Raw genomic sequence first — 24325 nt, forward strand, 5'->3', positions numbered from 1 at the left:
TTGATATCATATATTTTTTCATGGCTACTCCTCCCCATTGATTCCTCGTAAGACCAGGAACGTTTTCCTGTCATTCGCCTGCGTAAGAAATCATTCCTCCACAAGGCTGATTCTTGGTGACCCTGTCAAACAGTGACATAGATACATGGATACATACATACGTATACATAAAAATTATCATAAAAAATCATGATCATCAGACAACGACATTCATACACACATACATGTATACATATAAACATCAACATAATCATGATGACATCATAGCTATCAAAATCATAAGGTCTAGGTTAAGAGAGCTTCCTTATTTGTGCATAACATGTACAACATTGAGAACAATCATTCCCAACATAGCCAGGGCATCTAAAACCTCAGATCCATTTACTTTACCTTTTCTGGTTACCTTTCTCATGTCTGTACTACCACTATCTATTTACCACAATGGACCAACTAGTCCAACCGACTGTCATAGTCTTACTTTCCGTTGTGCTTACTCATACACCGAGCTTCATCCATGTCTTAAATCACCTGTTGGGTACCACAAATCTCTCCCTGAGCTCCCTTAACGTTTTTCTTCCCCAAACCAATTCCCAAGACTCAAACATAAAAGGCAAGCCAAGAAACAAACAAGAATAAAACCATGAAAACCAATAACGATACGAAACTGCAAAAAAGTGGGATAGTTATGCACCAGACACATGCAAAATCGCAAATCAAGCACAACAATCACAAAATACCAAAAGCACAAGACTAACCACAGACACTATGACTCAATCCCCATGGTTCCCAAGGAAAGCTCAACCAGATCCTTCTTCAAAATTTCATGGCAATTTCTTTGCCATGCAATCCCCTGCATCATATAGCCATAAACACATAACTATTAGTGCATAGATAAATATAACTATACACCAGATACATTATCTTGTTGTGTTGCACACATTTCTTGCAACTGAAAACATCCATGCCATCTCTCAAGCGACTCCAATTCCTTGACAAATCCACATGTAACTAGAGACTATCTAATATACCTATCAATTACATGTCCATGAATATAACACATATCCACATAATTTCAGACAAATCAAGGTTAAGAAGATTTCCTGTGTGCAAAGTACTCATTCGTTTGGAATTAGGGTTTCCAAACATAGCCAAAGGAATTATTTTTGAATTCCTTTCCTTTACCTTTTACCTTGTTGCAATCGATGCTTAGTATGTACTATCACATCAACCAACTGTTAGTTATATAAACACATCAATTATTACCTTGTCATGCTAATACCTATCATGTTTCTTGCAACTGCTCACACATATCAACCACATGTTCTAATATCAAGACGATCATATCTATCAATTTGAAACCAACCTTTACAAAAAATCATGTCATAATCCATAATCAACTCATAGTCATTAGGCATAATGCTACAACTATCAACTACATTCAAGTACATATCAACTGTCTCAACACATGTGTGTTAGTACAGTCATCTTAAAACAATATCATTGGAATGCATACTCATATTATGAAGCTCATCAATCATTCAACCAACTTGTAAACATACCATGTTAAATAAATCAACTAGCCACAAAAAAATCAAACACCAAATAGAAGACATAATCAAATGGTCAAGCACCAAGTATATGACGTAAGAAACTCATACCTTAATGTATCTCAGGGGAGGCAATCTTATCTGCACAATCAATCCATATTAGCATGATATATCTTCACAATATATTAACCCAAACATAAATAATATCATGATATCCAAATAGTCACTAGCTAGCATGTTTACATCATAACGCATACACAATTATGATTCACACATATGAAAATTCAATCTAGATTAGTACAACACCATATCACAAATATGTTAGCTCATACATAAAAGTCGTAACCCTAACCATCTGCATAGGCCAATCCAATTTAGCATGATACATATAACATCAAGGTATAGATTATATAACCCTAATCATCAAGCTAACTATCATTTAAAAACAACAAGTTAACCTATAAGATACTTCATCAACAACATATAACATAATCATCAAGTTATCTAACCTAAAATTACAATAGAAATGCATACAACCGTAGGTTACTATCATTCATGACTATCCAACACATGTGCATATAACTACACTAATCAACTAATATATATCATGAATGTAACCATAACATCAAAATACATGTACATAAACCTAATGTATATAAACCTAATGCATATAACAATCCTTGACTTACGTACCTACATGACAAACATACAATACATGTATGACGATTTTCTCTTACCCCAAAGCCTAATGTCGTAATCTCATTATGATGATTTGCATCTCTTGCTCTATCTCATCCAACAAATTAGCATCATAACATACAAATATCACCCCAATGACCTAAATTTCATACCGTGACTTCACAAGGCATGTTTGACCTACTATTCATGCATAACTATAACCAAGACTATACATGCATAACCATTGCATATAGACATATAACACGAGTACAAAACCATATACAGATCCTTCTAGCTAGAGTCTAGTCATGAATGCATGACCATATCAACTTCTCAAACCATGACCTCATGCATGACAACAACCATTACTCCATTGTACACATTGCCACATGCAACCATCAACATGCATAAACAATTCCTAATCAACTACACATACACATGAATACATGTAGTCGAGCATAAGTGATCAATTCTTGTAACCAACCTACCAAAATGATACATGTAATCAAATATAAAGGAATGCAACCTAACATACAAGGATGTAATCAAGCTGCATATAATCTTGTAACTAGTCATATACTCTTGACGATGCATTCCATAAAATCAACATCAAGTTCCTCATGACAACCTTATACAATGCAACAAGCACATGGAATGCAAGTGTAAGAGACACATGCAACTGATATGCATGCATGACCAGCACATTCACCCAAGGAGAGTGCAACCACGCTCTGAAACCACTCTGTAACACCCCCTCCTCCTAGGTCTACCCAAGCTATGGACCAGTCAAGGTAAACATGCGACGATAGAGGTTACTATAAGGGATTCAATTTCCTTGCTAACCTTAAGGAAGTGGAATCGACGAAACACCTTAAAAACCCCTCCACATCAGCAACAACACCCTCAAAAGACATGTTAGCCACTCAAACATCCTATCCTTGAGTCCCATTGATGATTTAAGCCTTTTAACCCCTGGTCCCTCCAATGCTATAGAAAATATAATGACCATAAGAGAAACTCACTCTCACAGACCTATGTGCCAGCATCCCTAGACTCTTTTCAGCAGACGTGTGCTAGCGTCCCTGGGATTTGAGCCACTTTTCTAGCCCAAAATCTTGACATCTGCTCAAAATTTGTTATAACCTTCAGAATCCATCAAAGACATGATGACAATATAAACTAATCCAAAATCAACCTTAGGACTAGGCCTGCACATCCCCAATCGGGACTGACATTCTGTTAAACACTTGGCATCAATGAAACCTACAGGTCTAGGATACAAGCCAAAGCATAAATGATTGAAAAAACTTATGAAACATAACTAGAAGGATCACCACGTACCACTCGACCATAGGCATGGATGAACCAAATCTCTCTTTTAGCAAGTCACCACCGTGCCATATTCCAAGCATGAATGTGGAATCTCATAGAACAACCAAATCAAGAAAAACCAAGGGAATCCAGAGGTTAAACCACCTCCACCCTCATCAAACCATGATCACACCAAAACTAGTGCTTCGATCACAACCGAACTGGGCTTGGAATGCCATCCTGAATCCATCACTATCCTTGAGGAATTTTCTGTCTCCTTGTCTCTCAGGCTTTACCGCAAACCAATCCTAGATCACTAGGCCCTAAACTGAGACTAGTCTCTCAGCCTTTACCACAATCCAAACTCGGATCACTAGACCCTAAACTGAGACTTCTCCCTCAGGCTTTATCGTGTATCCCGCCAAAACCAGTCAAGGGATTCCTAGGCCTTTGGGAATGAAACTTGAGAACGCTTCCGCCCCAGATTCTGAAATCCATCTGGCAAACCAAAGCTCAAAGATAAGATAAACATCCTAACATACCATGGAATCCATAAAAAGGAAAGGATAGGATGAAAACCACTATCATAACTTGGTAAAACCATGCCACTAACAACAAGAGAGTCATACACTAACATGCAAATCCATGCATGTCCAAACCAGCTAGGAGATCACACATGCAAAAGGCTACCTGCAAGTATTCTTGCCAAAGCTTCTTGATCATGCTTTTCTTTCCTTGATCCTTCTTTCCTTCCTTTCCATTTGCTTGCTTTTCCTTCCTTGCTCCAAAGCTAGAGCGCTCTAAGAAAACTCTAAGTGACGAACAATGAGAGAGAGAGAGAATAATGAGAGAGCTCCAAACTTGAACTGACCAAGAGCTTAACAATGAATAATCTTGCCAACTGATCCTCAGAAGCCTTTTTATGAATGAGACCTCTATTTTCTTCATTTTCCATTATTTCTCTTCATTTTACTCCTCACATGCAACTTGTGACCTTTCACCTCCTTTTTCTCCTAATTTCCATTATTTTGATAAATAAATGTGCCAAAAATGCCTTTTTTACTTTTAATGCCTTTGCCTTTTCCTTTTCCAATTTCCTTAGCTAAAAACACACATCCAGTGATTCCCACTAGGATATCTTTGCCAAACGTTCGGCTTCAAATATGTTTCCCTTAACTGTGGTATTATTTTTCCTTTATTAAATTTTATTACATGGAATTTTCACCAAGACTATTACATATGTTGCAAAATTACTGAACAAATATGGTATGATGGATTGTAATCATGTTGCTACACCAATGGAGAAGAATTTGAAACTCACTTCAGAAGAAGACAAACCATTTGAACGTCTTACAACGTACATGAAACTTGTTGGAAGTTTGATTTATTTATCTATTACTCGTCCTAATATAACCTTTGTTGTTGGAATACTTTACAGATTTATGCATCACCCTTGTGAGGGGCATTGGGTAGCAACAAAAAGAGTTCTGATATATTTGAAAGGAACCCAAACTTATGGCATCCAATATTCCAAAGTTTTAGACTTCCATCTTGCTGGTTATTCAAATTTTGATTTTGATGGAGATATGGAGAATTGAGTCTCTACTTCTGGTTATTTGATGAATCTTGGATCAACAGTCATCAATTGTAGATCACATAAGTCATTTGTTCCTGCTGATTCTACCACCAAAGCCAAATATGTTGCAGCAACTGAAACTACAAAAGAAATCATTTGGCTTAAAAAAATACTTGAAGATTTGCAAGAGAAACAAAAAGCTTTAACTTCTGTATTTATCGACAACTCTTCTGCAATTCAACTGGCCAAGAATCCAAAGTTTCATGATCGAACCAAACATATCAACACCAAGTATCATTTAATTCGACATCATGTAGAGGACAAAACAATTCATCTCACACAATGTCTAACTTTAGAAAAAATTGAAGATATCTTTACCAAAGCGTTGGGGAATGAAAAGTTTGAAAAGTTTAGATCTTTACTTGGTATGTCAGATGTTCCTTTTGATTAAGGGGGAATGTTGAATAATCCTTCTGTATTTTGTATGTAATTATGATTAGGACATATATTAGGTATTTTCCATGTTTTTTGTTATGGAGACATAACTATCTCCCTTCAAATTTGATTGTATAAATATGTCCTTTTTTTAATAAATACATCGCATAATACTATATTTTTATTGTGGAATTCTCCAGGCACTTGTAACACCTTCCATTGAAGATTGTGTTGGTATATCCACTCCTAGTATTTTATGAAGTCTTTCCAGTGCTACAAAACCCCATTGATCCTACACTTGACTTGTATCGAGCTTCTATTTCAAATGGTGCTGCATGCCAAGTCATCTCTTTTAACCCCTTAGTAAAAAAAAATCTGATTATCGCTTCTTCGCATTCAATCAAGACACACACTCAAATACCCAAGTGAGTTTTTTAAATTAGGTTTGTAATGTGGGGGCTCCTCCATAGGCTAATTCTCTATTGTACCCACTTACTCACTTTGTGTTGGTTGCATTGAATCAATAACATCTGTGTAATCAAAGTTTAGAATCAACATTTTTAATAACATCTGTGTAATCAAAGTTTAGAATCAACATTTTTTCATCCTCACCCAAAGAGGAAGGTTTCATCATAGTCATTCCAAATATTATGTCCTTCCTTTTGCAAACAACAACACAAAATCTAAATTTGCATAATTGAAACTTGCCATTTTTTTTTTATTTAACTGTGGAGAGTTATCCCACATTCACCATGATTTTATAAACAATTTCCTTTATATATCCTTATGAATGCGTATAGTAAAGAAACTAGCGTGCTATAAAATAGCTTTCGAGTAAAATGAAATATTCGTATACGTAATGATATGAAATATATAAAACACTATGGCCCTTATGAAATATATAAAAAACATATAAAACACTATGGCCCTTATGAAATATATAAAAAACATATAAAAAAATATAATGTGGCCCAAAGAATATAAGACACTCTTTCATATAAAATATAATGTGGCCCATAAGATATAAGACACTATAATGTATGAAATATATAGGGCACATATAATTTCATAAGACACATATAAAAGGATATAATGTGGCCCAAAAGAGATACCTTTTATTTATAAATAGGGAAACATTTATATAAAATGAAATATAATGGATATAATGTTGCAATGTGAAATAATAACATGATATATTCTACCAATGTCGCCTGTGTGAAATAATAAAATGATATATTTTCATATAAGGGATATAATGTGGACTTTGTGAAATAATAAAATGAGATATTTTTTATCTATAAATAGGGAATTTTTTTATATGTAGGATGAAATATAAAGTAGTTTTTATAAAATAATAAAAATATTTTTTATTTATAAAAATAATAGGTTAGGAAATTTTAACTTAATACTATAGGAATTTACAGGGCAAGTTTTTTAGATATAACACCAAAACGCACTGCTCACAAGCAGATCACAGATCAGTACACCAATATTCTTGACGTGGTTAAAGCTCTCAAAGAGGGAAACAGTCCATGGCTTGAGCCAACGTAGCCACTTCAAGCAATTTATTAATGTAAAAGAAATAAAATTTACATAAGCTTCTCTCATTAACGATCACCTAACAAATGACCCTCCATGCTTTTTAAATAGAGATCATGGACAAATCAGGTGTTAAGCCACAGATCAGGTGTCAGTAATACTGAGGAGAGAATGAACCATCAGATCACTTCATTTCTAGGACATATCGTGACCGTAGGATTGTAAGTTACAAAAAGTATAAATTAAATAAACACACTTTACCTAACTATACACTAGACGAAGTTGTACTTAATTATTTCCTATGTGTCGGAATATCCTAACATCCCCACTTAAGAACAACTTAGGATAGGATTGAAGGATGTACAAAGATGACATAATAGGAGAAGGAAGGAGGCATTAAAGCCTATCCCCCCTTAGTTGCAACTTCCTAAACTCCAACCATAAATCAAAGTTTAGTAAACTTCGCCTGTGTGAGAGCCTTTGTAAAGATGTCTGCAACTTGATCATCGGTTGGAAAACAATGCACTTCAAGAACATCATCATGAATGAGATTTCTGTGAAGTGCATGTGTAGTTCAATGTGTTTGTTGCACTGATGTTGGGCTGGATCTTTGCATAGTTGAATGGTACTTTGATTATCACACCAAAGTGTAGTCGGATGTTGCTGCTAAAAACCAAACTCTTAGAGGAGCTAACAAAGCCACATGGCTTCCTTACTATCTTTAATGGCACCATGATAATCTGCTTCTACTGAAGAAAGAGAAATGGAACTTTGTTTCTTGCAAGCCCATGTAATAGGTCCATAACCAAGAGTGAAGACATAACCTGCAGTAGACTTCCGATCATCAGGGTCACTAGCCCAATCAGAATCAGTGAAACCAACCAATAGAGGATACGTTTCTGCACTATAATGAATCCCAAACTGAACTGGACCCCAAATATAATGAAGTATTCTTTTAGGTGCTTTCCAATGAATTTCATGAGGGTTTTTCATAAACCGAGCAACAAGGCCAACATAAAAGGAAAGGTCAGGACAGGTATGGGTCAGATACAAAAGTTTTCCAACAAGATGATAGTATAAGGTTGCATCAACTTCAGGGGAAGTACAAGTGACTGAAAGTTTGGCTCTAGACTGAAAGGGAGAAGGGGCTGGCTTACAGTCTTCCATGTGAAGGTGGAGTAGAAGATCACAGGCATAATTGGACTCGGAAAGGGAAATACATTCTTTGGATTGCAAGACTTGAAGACAAAGAAAATAATGCAAGTGTCCTAAGTATATCATTTCAAACTGCTTTTTAAGGTTGGCCTTCGCATGGTTTATAAGGTTGGGATCACTACCAGTAAGGATAAGATCATCAACATAAAGAACAAGAATGATAAGAGACTTACCCACTTTCTTGTGTAAACAATATTGTCATAATGACACCTACAAAGGCCAATATCTAAAAGAAAGCTGTCCATTTTGGCATACCAAACCTGAGGGACTTTCTTGAGGCCATAAAGGGATTTATTAAGCCAACATACGAGGCATGAGTCTATTTGTATAAAGCCAAGAGGTTGTTCCATATAGATTTCTTCATGCAAGTCCCCATGGAAGAAGGCGGATTTAACATCCATCTAATGGACTTCCCATTTGAAAGGGGCAGCAAGGGAAAGAAAAAGGCAGATAGAGCTCATTTTGGAAACAGGGGAGAAGGTTCCAATATAGTCAATGCCTTCAACTTGTGAAAAAGCCTTAGCAACAAGACGAGCTTTATGTTTATCAACTTTTCTATTTGGTCCAAACTTGGTTCTGTAAACCCATTTGCATCTAACAAGTTTTCGTCCCTTTGGAAGAGGAACAAGATCCCATGTATCATTTGCCAATAATGAATGATATTCTTCATTCATAGTTGCATCCCAATCTAGATGGCTTGAAGCTTTTGCAAAGGTGTCAAGACAATAATTCACTGAAGCTTGAGATAGTAAAGAAGAGGCTCTATCGAACTGACAACGTGTACGACATTGATTTGTAGGATCACCTGTAAGAACACTTGTCACATCCCGAGTGGCACAAACCCATTTTGGAAGATGAGGAGCTGAAGGAGGACCTTGAGAAGGTGGGGGATGCTTGTCATCCTCGTTGTCATCATTTGAAGAAGGAATATTTTCAAAAGTAGAAGGGATAGAGAGAAGTGACACATCCGCCGAACTAGGCTCGTAGGCTGATATATTTTCTTCAAACTTTACATTTCTTCTAATGATAACATTTTTGGATTTAGGTTAAAGAAGTCTATATCCTTTGACATCTTCAGAATATCCAACAAAAATACATTTTTCAGTCTTAGTTTCCAAGGCTTTATGTTTCTCATCTGGAATATGGGCCCATGCTTCACTTCCAAAAACACGAAAGTGACTTACATCTGGTTTAATTGAGCTCCATGCTTCTTCCGGAGTGATATTCTTTAAAACCTTAGTAGGAGTGCAATTTACTATGTAATTTGCATAGTTAATTGCTTCTGCCCAAAAATTAAGACTAAGTCCCTTAGATTGAAGCATACAATTAGCCATTTCCTTTAAGGTGCGATTCTTCCTTTCAGCTACACCATTTTTCTGTGGAGTATATGGAACAATATGTTGCAATTGAATTCCATGCTAAGTGAAAAACTTGATGAATTTGTTGTTAACATATTCTTCACCATTATCAGGTCTTAGCTTAAGAATTTGATGTCCTGATTGTCTCTCAACAAAGGCCTTAAAGGCCAAGAACATGGTAAAGACTTCACTCTTAAGTTTTAAGAAATATACCTAGGTACGTCTGGAGAAATCAACAATGAAAGTTAAGAAATACTTGTAACCAGAGAATGAAACAACTAGAGGTGGACCACATAAATCACTATGCACAAGCTGTAAAGGGGCTGAGGCGTGCCAAGAGGCACGTTTTTCAAAACTATTCCAATGATGTTTTCTGAGTACACACCTGGAACAAACACCATCTCTACAAGATACCATAGGAAGACCTGCCACCATATTTTCTTTACATAGATTTTGAAGGGAGTGATAGTTTAAGTGACCAAATCGATCATGCCAATATTGCTCACTTCATCATTATGAGCAACAAATACTCAGGGAAGAGTTGATGACCCAAATTTGTTAAAATTATACAACCTTGTATAATCATTAGCAATGTCGGTAGCTAAAATTGGTCTAGGATCTCTTAGGTCCTTAATTACAACATCATGAGGTGAAAATTCAACGGTTTTACCATCATCTGAATGAGTTTTCTGATATATAGATAGAAGATTTCAAGATAAGGTGGTAACACATAATACATCATTAAATTGACCATTGTCTAGATGAACAGTTCCATTCCCTACAACACTAAGATATCTATCATCACCAACATATATATTTTTGGTGTTACAGTCATTTAGAGAAGAAAACATGGCTTGGTTTTTGGCCATGTCATAAGAAGCTCCAGAATCAATGAGCCATTGATGAGAATGAGAAGAAGAAGATACATTTAGTGCATAACTAGACTGTGATGCTTGACAACCACATGCACAAAGTGTTATTCCTGAAGATGAAGTTGAAGTTGAAAAGTGCTCCAAATGGATGTTATGCTTCTTCATTGTTGCTTCCAAGGCTTCCATATTCTTAAAGCATTTGGATTCTAAGTGGCCATCATGATTACAAAAGTTGCAATGTCTATCAGTCTTCTTCCCTTTGTTTTTAGTTGCCTTATCATTTTGTTGTGTTTATTTTTCATTTTGAGACTGAAATGGCTTATGACCCTTGTTTAGTTTAGGATCATTCTTTTTAGGATGTTGCTTCTAAGGATTCTTTGAACTTGGTTGCTGTTGGGTTTTTAAGGCTTTCTTAGAAGAGTTTCCAGTATTAAGAAGACCAAGATGTAAGATTTTTTCTTTCTCTCTTATTAAAGAATCATAAAAGACATCAAAAGAGGGGGACTTGTAGTCTTATCCTTGAGAAATAAAGGCTTCTCTACTAGAATGGAAGGTGTAAACAAAAACAGAATAGGCTAGTCCTAACTTAGTAAGAATGGAGTAAATATGACTACCATATTCTTTCTTAACCTTAACACCTTCCAAGAGAAGTCGAAGGATCTTGAACTTGGAAAAAAAATATTCAATGGAAGAAAAATCATTGGGGTCCAATGAGAGAAACTCATGTTCGAGTCGCTGGGCTCTAATTTAATTTTTAATTCTAAAAACTTTATTGAACTGTTTCATTGCTTCATCGGGGGTATCAATTTATGCGATATGGAATCTAAGGTCTGGAGAAATAGACATCCCTATAAACCCACGTGCTTGATCTTGCTTATTTTCTCATTTGGCTTTCTTATGTTCATCTTGAGGTTTAGACTCTTGGCATGAGGCTATTCTATAAAGACCCTTACTTCTAAGTAAATCCACCATGTAGGATAGTCATTGGAAGTAGTTGGTGCTGTCAAAAATAGCTAGACACAAACTTTCCATTTTAAAAGAAATTGAAGATGAAACTAAGTGTTCCAATGGAAATATCTCAAAAAATTAGGCGGATTAAAAAAAAGGCTCTGAAAACGGTTTCCAAATGAAGAAGTTATGATTTTTTGAAGAAAAGTTGTTGAAGAGGCCGGCGAACCACGTGAATGTTGGGAAGTGAATGATAATGTTATATTTAAACCCATCCCTCTTCCAAAGTTAATCTAATTAGTTCACTTCGAAAAAAGAGATTACTTTATGTGACCCACTTTTATAAATAAGTGAAAGTCATTTTTACAATGGTACTTTACGAACTATCCACTAAATTGTAACTTAAATAAAATATAAAGTGACTTTAGAATTATAAGTGACTCAATTTTAATAATGGGTGAGAACACTTTTACATAAAGTAACTTTAAAACATAAGTTACATGTGTTTTTTGAAAAAGTAATTCAACAAAAAGAAAGACTTGAACTAAGACTTCTATTCTCATAAAGTAACTTTAGACCAAGTGAGCTATAGTTGAAAATGTTAGTAAGTATTGGAAAGGAGGAAGGGGTGGTTTTTTTTTGTTTTTGCTCACTGAAGCTTTTGAGTGCGTGCTTATTTGGAAAACCCATTTTTTCCTACAAAACATGGAAAAACCACACAAACCAAATGAACAAGCAAAAGTAATCCAAGCCTTACGACTTAAAGTTATATTTAGCTAGAAACTAAATATTTTCCTCAGTGTTTCTAATTTTCTGAGATCACACTAAGGCGCAACAGAAAAGACAATACGCATGAGAAAAATCATTTCTCTCTATTTTTGGTTTGCCTAGATCGCACAGAGTCACGAGTCAAAGAGCATACGCAGAAATGAAAGGTAAAGATCCGGTAATAAAGAAATTATAGAAGACTATAAACATAAATAAACAAAGAGATAAATAACTATAACTGCAAATAATGACTCTATACCTCCAAATATTAAAAAAGACATAGCTAGGGCTACCAGAAATCTTTTCGCATGAAATGAAAGGGGTTCCTCACTGGAACAGATGCTCCTAACATAATAGAGTTGTCCTCTTGGCACGAAAGCAATTAGAAACAATAGATCTAGAAAACGACAGTCAGATGCAGTTGTACGAGCTTCAAATTTGGATCACCAAAGGATGCTGCGCTTGAATAGCTATGATACCATGTAGGTATTTACATGGTAATTTCCTTAGATAGAACACTAAAGGACACCACTCACAAACAAATCACAAATCAGTACACCAGTATTCTTGATGTGGTTAAAACCCACAAAGAGGGAAACAGTCCATGGCCTGAGCCAACATAACCACTTCAGACAATTTATTAATGTAAAAGACAAGAAATTTACGTAAGCTTCTCTCATGAACAATTGCCTAACAAATGACCCTGCATGATCTTTAAATAGAGATAATGGACCAATTAGGTGTTAAGCCACATATCAAGTGTCGGTAATACCGAGGAGAGTGAACTGTCAAATCACTTCATGTCTAGAACATATCGTGACCATTGAATTATAAGTTACAAAAAGTACATACTAAATAAACACACTCTAACTATACACTACACCTTATAAAATGAAATATAAAAAATATAATATAGCCCTTATAATATATTAAAAAAATTGAAATATAATATGGACCTTATAAAATATAAAATAAAATGAAATATAATGTAGCCCTTATGAAATATAAAAGACACATTTTATTTATATATACGAAACTTTTTATTTATAAAGGTACCACTTTTTATTTATTATTTATAAAGATAATGAAATATAATGTGGCTCTTGCGAAATATAAAATACATTTTTATTTCTATATAGGAAACTTTAATGTGGGCCTTATGAAATATAAAATACACGTTTTATTTATAAAAAGGACACTTTATTTATAAAAAAGGCACTTTTTATTTATAAATATAATAAGTTAAGAAATTCTAATCTAATTTTAAATGAGTATTAAATTAAGTGGGTGAGGGAATCAAAGTTTTTGACCAGGTAATTTTTAGGATATAACATTGACTCTATTTAGGGATTTTATCAAGGAAAAATATATCTTGTACTTTATCTGTTGATCTATGGAATCAAATCTGCAAACTTTTTTCAACCATTTTTGATAACTTGTGAAATCAGAAGATTGAAAAATAAGAGAAACTTTCTTCTAGATACTTGTTTATTCAAACTTGAACTGTATATACACATTCAATCTAAATGCTCTAGCCATATTCGTTTTTATGTACAACGATCCATACTCTAAACAACTCAAGTTATCTTTGTGAAGTGCAATCAAAATTCCAATGTTACAAGGTAATCTTTTGCTGGTTGGAATTCAAACCTCTTTTCTTTTAACCATGAAAATAAAAATAAGAAAAAATAAAAGAAATTCATACTAAAGCCTAGCCTGGAAACATACCCAGAAAATGTTGCCGATTGCATTGTTTAACATTTTCATATAATCTACTACTAGGTCTTTTAAAACACAAGAAAGGATTGTATTCTATTCATGTTGCCCATATAAAATATTTTCATTCTCAAAAATAATATTTTTATCTTCAAGAAAAGATAATAGGTTTTCTCTTTATATGTCTATCAACAAAAATTTTAGTCTTTCTATTGCGAATATTTTATCATCTTCTTATGTTTGATCAATTAACTTTCCACAAGCATTTAAATTATTTTCTACCTCTATAGAAAAAATTTGTTCCAAAGAAGAAGGCTTACATTTTTTGAGATAGAAAGTAATATCATTTTGAATATAAGCCAAATAATACAACCTAGTAGTTACTTCATAAGGTCTTGTCTCTATAAGTAAATGATTATAGGTCCTTTCAAATCTCTTGTTAAATATGGCAATAAATTCATTATTTTTTCTTTTGATAGCCTAAATTTTTGTAAGATATTGGTCATGTATCTTTGCTTCACCCAAATTTTACAAGAAATGATCATGAAAATGAGTCCAAGAACCTATTAAATTATCTTTTAAATATCTAAACCATATCTTTACCTCTCAGTTAATGATGTCGTCAAGGAATCTTCATGTTGAATCTCTAATGAATCTGTGATGTTTTGAAAAGCTTGCATGTGTTGCTCTCTTGAAATGTTATCTTCTCCATTAAACTTGGGAAGATACCTGAGATAGTTTGAGGGAAAATCATGAAGAATTAATCAAAACTTTGAAGGCTGATATATTTTTAAAACCCATGGATGCAAAGTTGCACATTATTAACTACTTGAGCATTGATAATAGTATTTTGTTGAAGATGATTCAAGAAAAGATCATCATTATTTTCATAATAGAAAAGAAATTTCTCCTTTCTAAAACCCATGGATGCAAAGTTGCACATTATTAACTACTTGAGCATTGGTAATAGTATTTTGTTGAAGATGATTCAAAAATAGATCATCATTATTTTCATAATAGAAAAGAAATTTCTCCTTTCTAAAACCCATGGATACAAAGTTGCACATTATTAACTACTTGAGCATTGATAATAGTATTTTGTTGAAGATGATTCGAAAAAAGATCATCATTATTTTCATAATAGAAAAGAAATTTCTCCTTTCTAACAAAAGAAATAACTTTCTCAATATGCTATTTGTTATTTGTACAAGATAGAAGAAAATTTTCATTAATTGCATAAGAAAAACCAACAATAAACTAATTAATAAAATAAAAAATTATTAAAAATAGACATTACTTATACCTATTGTTTCTTAAAAAATACTTCAATTTATATATAAAATTTACTTGAAATCTAATAAAATGAGTAAGTAAAAGATAAATAACTTGTAACTCATTCTTATTCACCAAATTAGATCTAAAAGATTCTCTAAATAACCTTAGGGAAATCCGCAACCTTCATTCCTCGATAACGACTTAAACACAAGGACTATGAAAAGTGTTGCAATTCTCTCAAAAGTTGTATACTTTTATAATGATTTCTTTAGATGTGATTGGTTAGAATTATTCATGGCATTAGGTGAGTCTTAAATTACTCTTCTATCATTATAATATGCATTAAGTGTGTCTTTCTTGCTCATAGGACAATAAAATGAATTGATGTGTTATATTGAATCATGTCAATAAAGATGGTGTGGGATTCGAGTTTGTTGTAAGCAAAATGAACCATATTTTTTAGTTGGACTTTAAGTTGGTGAAAGGGTCATGTTAAAATCAAATTTTAAATTTTATTTTTGATTTTGTTGTAATATTTTTGATTTTGCTTAGGTTTTCATTAAATATTGAATTGGATTTTTATTTAAGAAATTTTGCGAAACATTTGGTTAAATACATTTTTATAATAGTTTTTAGGTTTCAATAGAATTTTATTATGTGGAGATTTATTTCAGAATAGTTGTTATTTGGTTAAAATGTAGATTTGTTGTGGTGTTTTTGTGGATTTTTGTTTCAAGTCGATTTTTATTTCAAAATTAAGATTTGGCTGAAATTTTAACTAATATAAGAAATATATATTTAAGCTTTATCTATTTAACTAAGAAAATATCTATTTAAGATTTAGAGTTATAATGTTTAACTTTGAAAAATAAATATTTATTTTTCTATATTATTGAAAAATATATATTTTTGATTGGAGCATAACATTAAAGTCTTATTGTAGCCTTTGCACAATATGATGCTATGTGGATAACTCCCTCATATATTTTTTCCATAATTTTGGAATGCAGTTGCAATATTTATGCTAAATTTTTAGAGATTTGTGCAGTGATTTCTTATTGTTAAGCTAGTAAAACCATCTGAAATTAAAATATTTGAAAATAGCTTATACTCAAGTAAATAATATTTGCCATCAATTACTATTCACCATAATTTAAGAAACTAGTTACATAAAAGTAGATAAAAACACAATATAAGTAAATATGACTTATTGTACACCAATATTTATGTATTCTTCATACGGTCAAATTTTTTTGCAAATCCTTATTTTTTAATAATACATTAAATTTTCTACTTTATATCAATTTACTATTTTTTTAGAAAACATAATTTAATATAAATTTACTATTTTTCAAAAAACTTTCTACTTAAGTAGCGACCACTAACCTACCCTGCTATACTTGTTTATTTTTACTTTTCATTGAACATAATTATTTATATTAAAATTTTAATATTATAAGGTTAAATTTTATACATAAAATTTAAAGTGTAAACGTATATGGTATGTAATGAAAAGCCATAAAATAATAAAAAGGTGTTCTATCTCAATCATTTAAATATCCATAAATTCAGTGGGACTGATGTCGACATAGGTGTAATTAGATAAGCTTATTCATGGGGACTGATGTCGGGTTAGGTGTAACTAGATAAGCTTATTAGAAGATAGCAAATAAATAAGATATACTTGGTTAGTTTTTGTTGGATGGATTTATATGTTTTTTTTATTAATATGAGTTAAAGAAATAGTATAATTTTTTTTTTATAAAACAAATATTTGAGTATATAAGTTGTGTAGATATTTAAATATTTACTTAAATGAGTTGCGTAGATATTTAAATATTTACTCAAATACCTACACAACTTATTTATTTAAATATTTAAATATCTACACAACTTATATACTCAAATATTTATTTTATAAATAAAAATTTCAAAAATTATACTATTTCTCTAACTGACTCATATTAATAAAAAAAAACATATAAATCCATCCAACAAAAACTAACAATATAAAACAAATTTGTTTGACATTTAAATAAACAAATACAAATTTCATTCAGCCATAAATGTATAAAAGTCAAAAATTAAATAATATAAAATTTAAAATTTAACTCATGCACATGGGGACTATTAAGAGGGTTATTTTGAGATGGAGTATCAGCGAAACACTTAAAAGTATCCTAAACTGAATCATCATGAATTCAGCCTCTAGAATTTCGCAGCTTAGTGCGAAAAACATGAATTTATTAGCTCTTGCTCAGTCCATTAAAATATATCCGTACGGTGTATCACCCTCAACTGAAATTTTTCAATATACGACTTTTGTGTAAGGTGGATTGAGCACAAATCTATTTAAAAACCATAAAACATAAAGAGAAGTTTGTTGTCAAAGCTATACCTATAGCTATATAGAGCGAGTCTAGTGGGTCAGCACAGGGAATAAGCGTACTTATCTTCAACGCTGAGGGCTTAGCTTGCAATATATTTTATTCGAAGACATAAATAAAAAATAAAATAGTTTTTTTTTTAAACATCATTTGTGATTTTATTAAATGTGTTTTTCGTATTAGCAAATATGTGGGGAATTCAATACATTATCATTTTTCTATGGTATCTTTCATTGACATAATGACTAAATCTATGGGAGAGAGATTTCAACCTAGACTTTTTCTACATGTTTATAAGAGTACATTATTATGTATGGCGAACATAAGAAAATGCAAAAACAATACATTGAATTATTTTAGGGATTTTTGGAGCAATGAATCGACATGGAGTTGGGAACTTGAAGCCATATTAGAATATGTTTCACGTTCTCGCTTTTCTTTATTGGTTTTCTTGCCACTTGTGAGAGGGGGTTCCATTGCATTCTCACAGAAAGACTTTTTAGGGTTGTTTCCGCTTCATGATTCTGCATGAACTACTCGAATTGCCATAACTTCCTTGTAGAATTTTGGGATAGACTACTTCATTTGTGCAAGAGTGGAGGGAGTCAACTGCAATGTCCTTTTCTCAAAAGAAGGATCTCGACTAGGAGGAAGGGGTATCTTCTTCTTGTTCAACATCTTGAAGAGCTTGAAAATAGTTTTTGTTGAAAGAAGGTTTTGGGATTGGATCTCCTACAACAAATTTCTTTGGATCTTTAGCCTTGATTTGTTGATTCGTTCTTTGCTTTTGTGCTAGTTAGAAGCTCCTCTCTTTAGAAACAGGGGCTTGAGTCTGCTCATCGTTTTTTCTTTAGGGGTATTTTTTGGTAAAGTACCTATGAGAATGGCATGCATGCATTTAGAAGGAATCTGCTCATAGTCCAATTCTTGTGTATGGGTTCATTCACCAAGATTTATCTTTAGGGTCTCAGGTAAACCTTCATTGAGGTTTACCTTAACATAGATGCAAGCATAAGAAAATTGACCTCCTTTTGGTTTTTCTTTATCCGGATAGTGGCATAGCTTGTTTCCAATTTCTCTGAGTACATCACTCCCCCAAAGATGAAGAGAGAGGTGTGACAACCGAACCCACACGAGCATGGTAATGATCTTAGAATTTGCATTGAAATCAAGAGTCCATGGAGTAATAAAGAGGCCTCTGAACCCCCCATGCAATACAGATATGATCTGAAAATCAATTCTCTTTCCATTTTATTGATAAACAAAAATACATGGAAACCTCTTCCAACTATAAGGAAAGTTACTTATCCTTGAAGCTTGGGGGCCTATTGCTCCACGATTAAGGTTTCAATAGCTTTTCGATTCGGCCACAAACCCATCAACTTGCATATCCTTATAGAGTTAAGGCTCTCTTACACAGATATTTAAAGGAGAGAGACCCACTATAGTTGTCTCATGTAATTTCTTCATAAATTTTTGGGGAGAGAAGCCACCTTAGGTTTTTGAACCTCCACTAAGGCTTTGAAAGTTACCTCTTCCTCCATGTCACTGCAAACAAAACAGTGAAAACAAACGTTACCAAACAATGATCCACACATCTAAACCTTCCAAACAGACACGATCTTGCTCCAAACTTGCAACGGCTAGGGAAACCCTAGCTGCCTAAAGTTGTAATACACAAAGCTCTCCATCCTCATTTTCTATGTGGCAAAAGTTAAAATTAACACTGCTGCATTATTATGGAACTTACATTGGCACATTAACATGACCTACACCTTGAACAAACTTTAGGTGAATTAAACTATGAAGGGGAGTGTGCCTGCTTGGTTTTGAATTGGGGTCATAATCACTACAACTCTCCAATTCGACCACAAAGGTCCTTTCATTCTATTAAATAAACAACGTAACATTGCGGTGGCTTTTTCTTGGATTATGTTTGTGAATAAATTTAGTTAATGGAGATTCATTTTTGAAATGCGATGCTCTGTAGATCCATTAACTCCCTTCAACTCGCTCCATGCTAAGAGTTTATCTATCTCTACCTTCGATTTACTTTCTGCAATGCAAATAATTTAAAATTAACAAAATCCATAATAACATTATTTTAATGCAAACAAAATTAAGATACAAATATAATTGTAAGCTTAGTGTTAAGATGTATATTAGTTTATTTGTGAGTGGAGTTTAATTTTTATCTAGTTTTAAGTTCAAATTTTATGGGAGAGATTGAGAATGGAAACTATTTTTAGTTTTAATTTTTTTAATGTAAGTTGTGTACATATTTAATAATGTCTTAAGTTTAGAATGGTCTCACCATCCATCATCATATACTCAAATCATCACCATTAAAGCATAATAAATCCTTAAAAATAAAAAGTATATCCAAAAACCAAAAACTTATATCAACTATTTTTACCTAAATTAAACTATCCCGAAACTTCCAAACTAGATTTAATTTCAACCAAACTTCATACCACCCTTGTGATAGCATCCCACTCTAAGTAATATTTTTACCTAAATTAAACTATCCCGAAAATTCCAAACTAGATTTAATTTCAACCAAACTTCATAACACCCTTGTGATAGCATCCCACTCTAAGTAATATTTTTACCTAAATTAAACTATCCAGAAACTTCCAAACTAGATTTAATTTCAACCAAACTTCATACCACCCTTGTGATAGCATCCCATCCCACCCTAAGTAAATAATTCTTCTATAGTATAGACAAACTAACCCCTTTCTAAACTCAAACTTACTTTTATATAAACAACTGTAGTCATGATTGAAACTTTTCCAACTTGCCCCTTAATTTATGACAAGGAAAACGTCCTCCCACCAGAAGATTATCGTGATTGAAACTTTTCGAACTTACTCTCAAATTTATGACGAGGAAAAAGTCCTCGCACCAGAAGATTATTTTAGTCGAGGGTCTACCAGACTGGAACGATTCCAAACATAATATCTGACACACAAATCGAAGATTCTTTTGACGGAAAATCTTCAATCTCCCCGATTTCAGAATCAACGTCGTGCCCACGATGAGGGATGGTGAATAGTAATAAACATGGAAGCAGGGGGCTCCATTATATTTAATATAGTGGTCGCGAACAAATTTCTTTGATTCTCCGTCCATGTTCAATTATTTTACAGTAACTCGATTACATCGCCCTTCTACTAGAGATTATTTTAATCCATAATTACAGGACGCCAAGACCCCACACTGATTCTCACAACACGTCTGTTGCCTCCAATTCTCCATCTTTGCTTTCTTTAATTAGGTCTGACTATTTCCATTTCCGGTGAGGATAGAAACGACGACTTGTAGGTCTGCCGTAACCCCTATATATGTAGATGTGAGGAAGCACGCCTCATTGTTTCTGCCATTGGTTGGATAGTTAGGTTTTGTTGCATATTTGGGTTTTTTGCTCCAGTCTGCAAAGATCGTTGTGAATAATACAGTTGAGGAGTCAGGGAGGCGCACAAATTAGGCGGCGTGGAATTGAATCAGAAGAAAACAAGGGAGGCATGAGTTCGATGGAGCAGCAGCAGCAAGCAAAAGCTTCGAAGCGGGAATTGCAGGGTCCACGTCCTTCACCGTTGAAGATCTGGAAGGACTCTCACAAGATCCGGAAGCCGACGATGCCGGTGCCTGCCATGGCATACAGACCACCGGTGATTATATACACGCGCTCTCCTGAGGTCATACACACTGAAGCCCAGGAGTTCATGACGCTCGTCCAACGCCTGACAGGTCGCGCTAACGCTCACGGTGATTCCAGTATGCCCTCCTCCTCTTCTTCCTTTCAATCTCAAAATTGTCCTGCACTTCCCTATTCTCATACCTCTGTACCTGGAAACCCTAATTTCGTCCAGATTGATGCTTCTCCTAGACCTCCTAGACCTCCACGTGGGGTACATGATTTCCCCGTGAAAGAAGATAATTCTATTGTCACACTTTCAAATCCTTCTGAACTTTCAGGGAACAATCGATCTCAGTATTCTACTGTCCAATCCATGTTATCTCCTACTATTCAGTATGGTTCGATGTCTCCCTTATCCCCCAACTTCTTCTTGCCATCACAGCCTCTGTTATCTCCCAATATATTTCACGAGTTTCCACTGTGTACACCCCAGCCAGACTATTGCTATTCACCTTACAGAAATCTGATACGAATGCAATCAGAACCCATTTTTACACTTCATGCCATCGACGCAGTTTCCTCGTTGCCCTCTCCTCTTCCCACGGATTGCGATCTATTTAACCATTCAACCTCTCATATGGGTAGTTGATGGCAATATGAATGCAATTATTATAACAGAGAAGTGCGTGGTGTTTCTGTAAAGTCTTCACCTTAATAATTGATTAGTAATGATAAGCTGCAGCTCAGCAGGGCAGTGGGTTTTAAAAAATTTAAGGAGCACGATTACAATAAGACATTAATAAAGGATGTGGGATGGATTCCACAACTTCTTCAGATACTCAGGCTCAACCCTTTTTAAAGGGATAAATAGACTGTCAATATTGGACTCTCAGGAGTCCGATTTCTGTTCACACCAGATTTCTGTTCACAGCATATGTTTTCCATTGGTTGTGGCCCTTAGAAGATCTCTCGAGTACCAAAGAAATTCTCTCTTCACTATTATTGAGAACGTTATTACTAATAATCTTCAATAAATGTATTTATTGATGATATTTTTATTTAATTTATATAAAAATAATTAGTATAGATTTCTACTAATCTAACAATCGTCAGGTGTTAAAAAGAAATGTTAAGTTTTTATTTATCTGGAAAGAAGTTGTAGAAAACTAGACCTGAGTTCTATAATTTCTTAGTTGCATTATTAGTTTGTAAACTTATATTGCTATCATTTAGTTATAGGAGCTTTGGAGAGAGTATGTTGTTAGTGTTACATATTAAATACTAGGGATCTAGAATACTAGGGATCTATGGCAATTTATTATTTTGCTTTTAGTTTGAATATTTTATTGAGTTTATCAACCACTTACTTACTAGAGTGTGTATTCTTGATTAATTTATGGGATGAATTACAAATGTGTAAATGGTAAGGTTTAAATCTGAAGAATGTGTAAATGGTAAGGTTTAAATTTCATTGGTTGTTTTGATTTGTTTTTAAATAAATTAAAGGGAAAATATGATGATTTTTATATATAAATTATTTTTTTACAAATCACCAATATAAATAAGTAGATAGAAAAAGAATATTAATAGATTGGATAAAACCATACCAAATTTTGAGAATAAGTTTTTCTTTATTCTAGTATTTGTTAAAATAAATCTTATGGAAAAGTTTCTCCATCCATGTAGATAATACCTAATTGTTTAATGAATAACATGATTTAAAGAAATATTATATTATTTTACCATCGCATGTGGATGAGAAATGTGATACTATTTAGGGATTGCAGGATTACAAGAAAAGGTCTTGAGCTAGTTGACACTGAAGAAGTTTAATGTTGAGGAGATTAATAATGTATTTGAAAACCCCTTCTTGGCTAATTGATGGTCACGACAATGTATCCAATGATATGTCTAATATCCTTATTGATTCTAAGAAGGATGATGTTGATGATTTAACCTCTTATAATGCCTTATTAGTAACTATAGCTAAATTTTCTTCATAGATTGAAAAGGATCCTATAGATATTAGGCACTAGATATTAAGTAATATGGGATACACTAATGGTATACTTTGTGACAATGGATATAGTATTTTTATAAAAATTACTCTTGAGCTTAGATAGGTTAGAGAATATCTTAGACATTTTGAGATTTGATTGAAAAATAAAATTGGCTTTACATCTACTATTATTTTATTTGTTGTAGGTGAAAGTAATGTAACTTAGTTACAAGAAAATGAATCAATTTTCAATGATTTCACGAAATCTACTAAAGGTTTGGTTGATAAGGCTATGCTGAAATTGGAAATTATTACTACTTATATATAGAGCTACTTTGTAGCTTTCTTGAGTGAGAATATGAGCTTGTTAGGTTTTCTATTACACCAAAACCAAGGCATTACTAAACTTCCAAATCATTATCATTGCCTTTTTTTAATTGGACAGAGAGTGGATCCCAATTATGTGAGTGTGAAAATCTATCACCCTCCCTCAGAAGAGCGGATCGAAATTGGCTTAGATACTATACAAAAGTATTCTATTTCTCACAAGCTTGTGTTAATGTACATCCAAGACCTCCATTGTTATATAATGGAGGCCTTCTATATACATTAACATAAATAAAAGGCCTCCATTATTATATAATGGTGGCGTTCTATGTACATTAACATAAACTTATGAGTAATAAAACATTTTTAAAAAGCTTACATGTTCTCTTCCATCAAAATAAAATTTTGTACCATATATCCTTCCTATAGAGATTAAAAGAATATGCATATGCTTTTTATGCCTCTTTATAAAAGAGTTGTGAACAATAAAGTTTTGGCTTATTGTATACCATTAGGATTGAGTGTCCTTGAATTGATAAATATTCATGGAAATAATTGATTGTCCTTGACTTAGGATTGAGTGTCGTTGAATTGATAAATATTCATGGAAACATTTAAATAGGTTATTAGGGTTGAATGTGGAATCATTTAAATATGTAATTACGAACCTGTTATAGATGGATATCATTGAATGTATAGTAGTATAGTTGTCCTTTTATTTTTAATTTTTG

General features: G+C 33.2%; 1 protein-coding gene across 1 annotated transcript; it reads left to right on the plus strand.

The window, feature by feature from the left end:
- Nucleotides 1-21019: 21019 nt before the first annotated feature.
- Nucleotides 21020-22300, plus strand: LOC149205780 (uncharacterized). The gene has a single exon (XM_089393558.1). It carries the CDS (start codon nucleotides 21153-21155, stop codon nucleotides 21915-21917), a length of 765 nt encoding a protein of 254 aa, XP_089249684.1. The 5' UTR covers nucleotides 21020-21152; the 3' UTR covers nucleotides 21918-22300.
- The last annotated feature ends 2025 nt before the right edge of the window (nucleotides 22301-24325 follow it).

Source organism: Pinus tabuliformis, chromosome 1_2, assembly GCF_031772625.1.
Source record: "Pinus tabuliformis cultivar Carrire ecotype Pingquan chromosome 1_2, CPIR1, whole genome shotgun sequence".
In the NCBI taxonomy this organism is placed as follows: domain Eukaryota; kingdom Viridiplantae; phylum Streptophyta; class Pinopsida; order Pinales; family Pinaceae; genus Pinus; species Pinus tabuliformis.

Coding starts and splice junctions, on each gene's coding strand:
- LOC149205780 (XM_089393558.1), top strand. CDS start 21,153: ATGAGTTCGATGGAGCAGCAGCAGCAAGCAAAAGCTTCGAAGCGGGAA.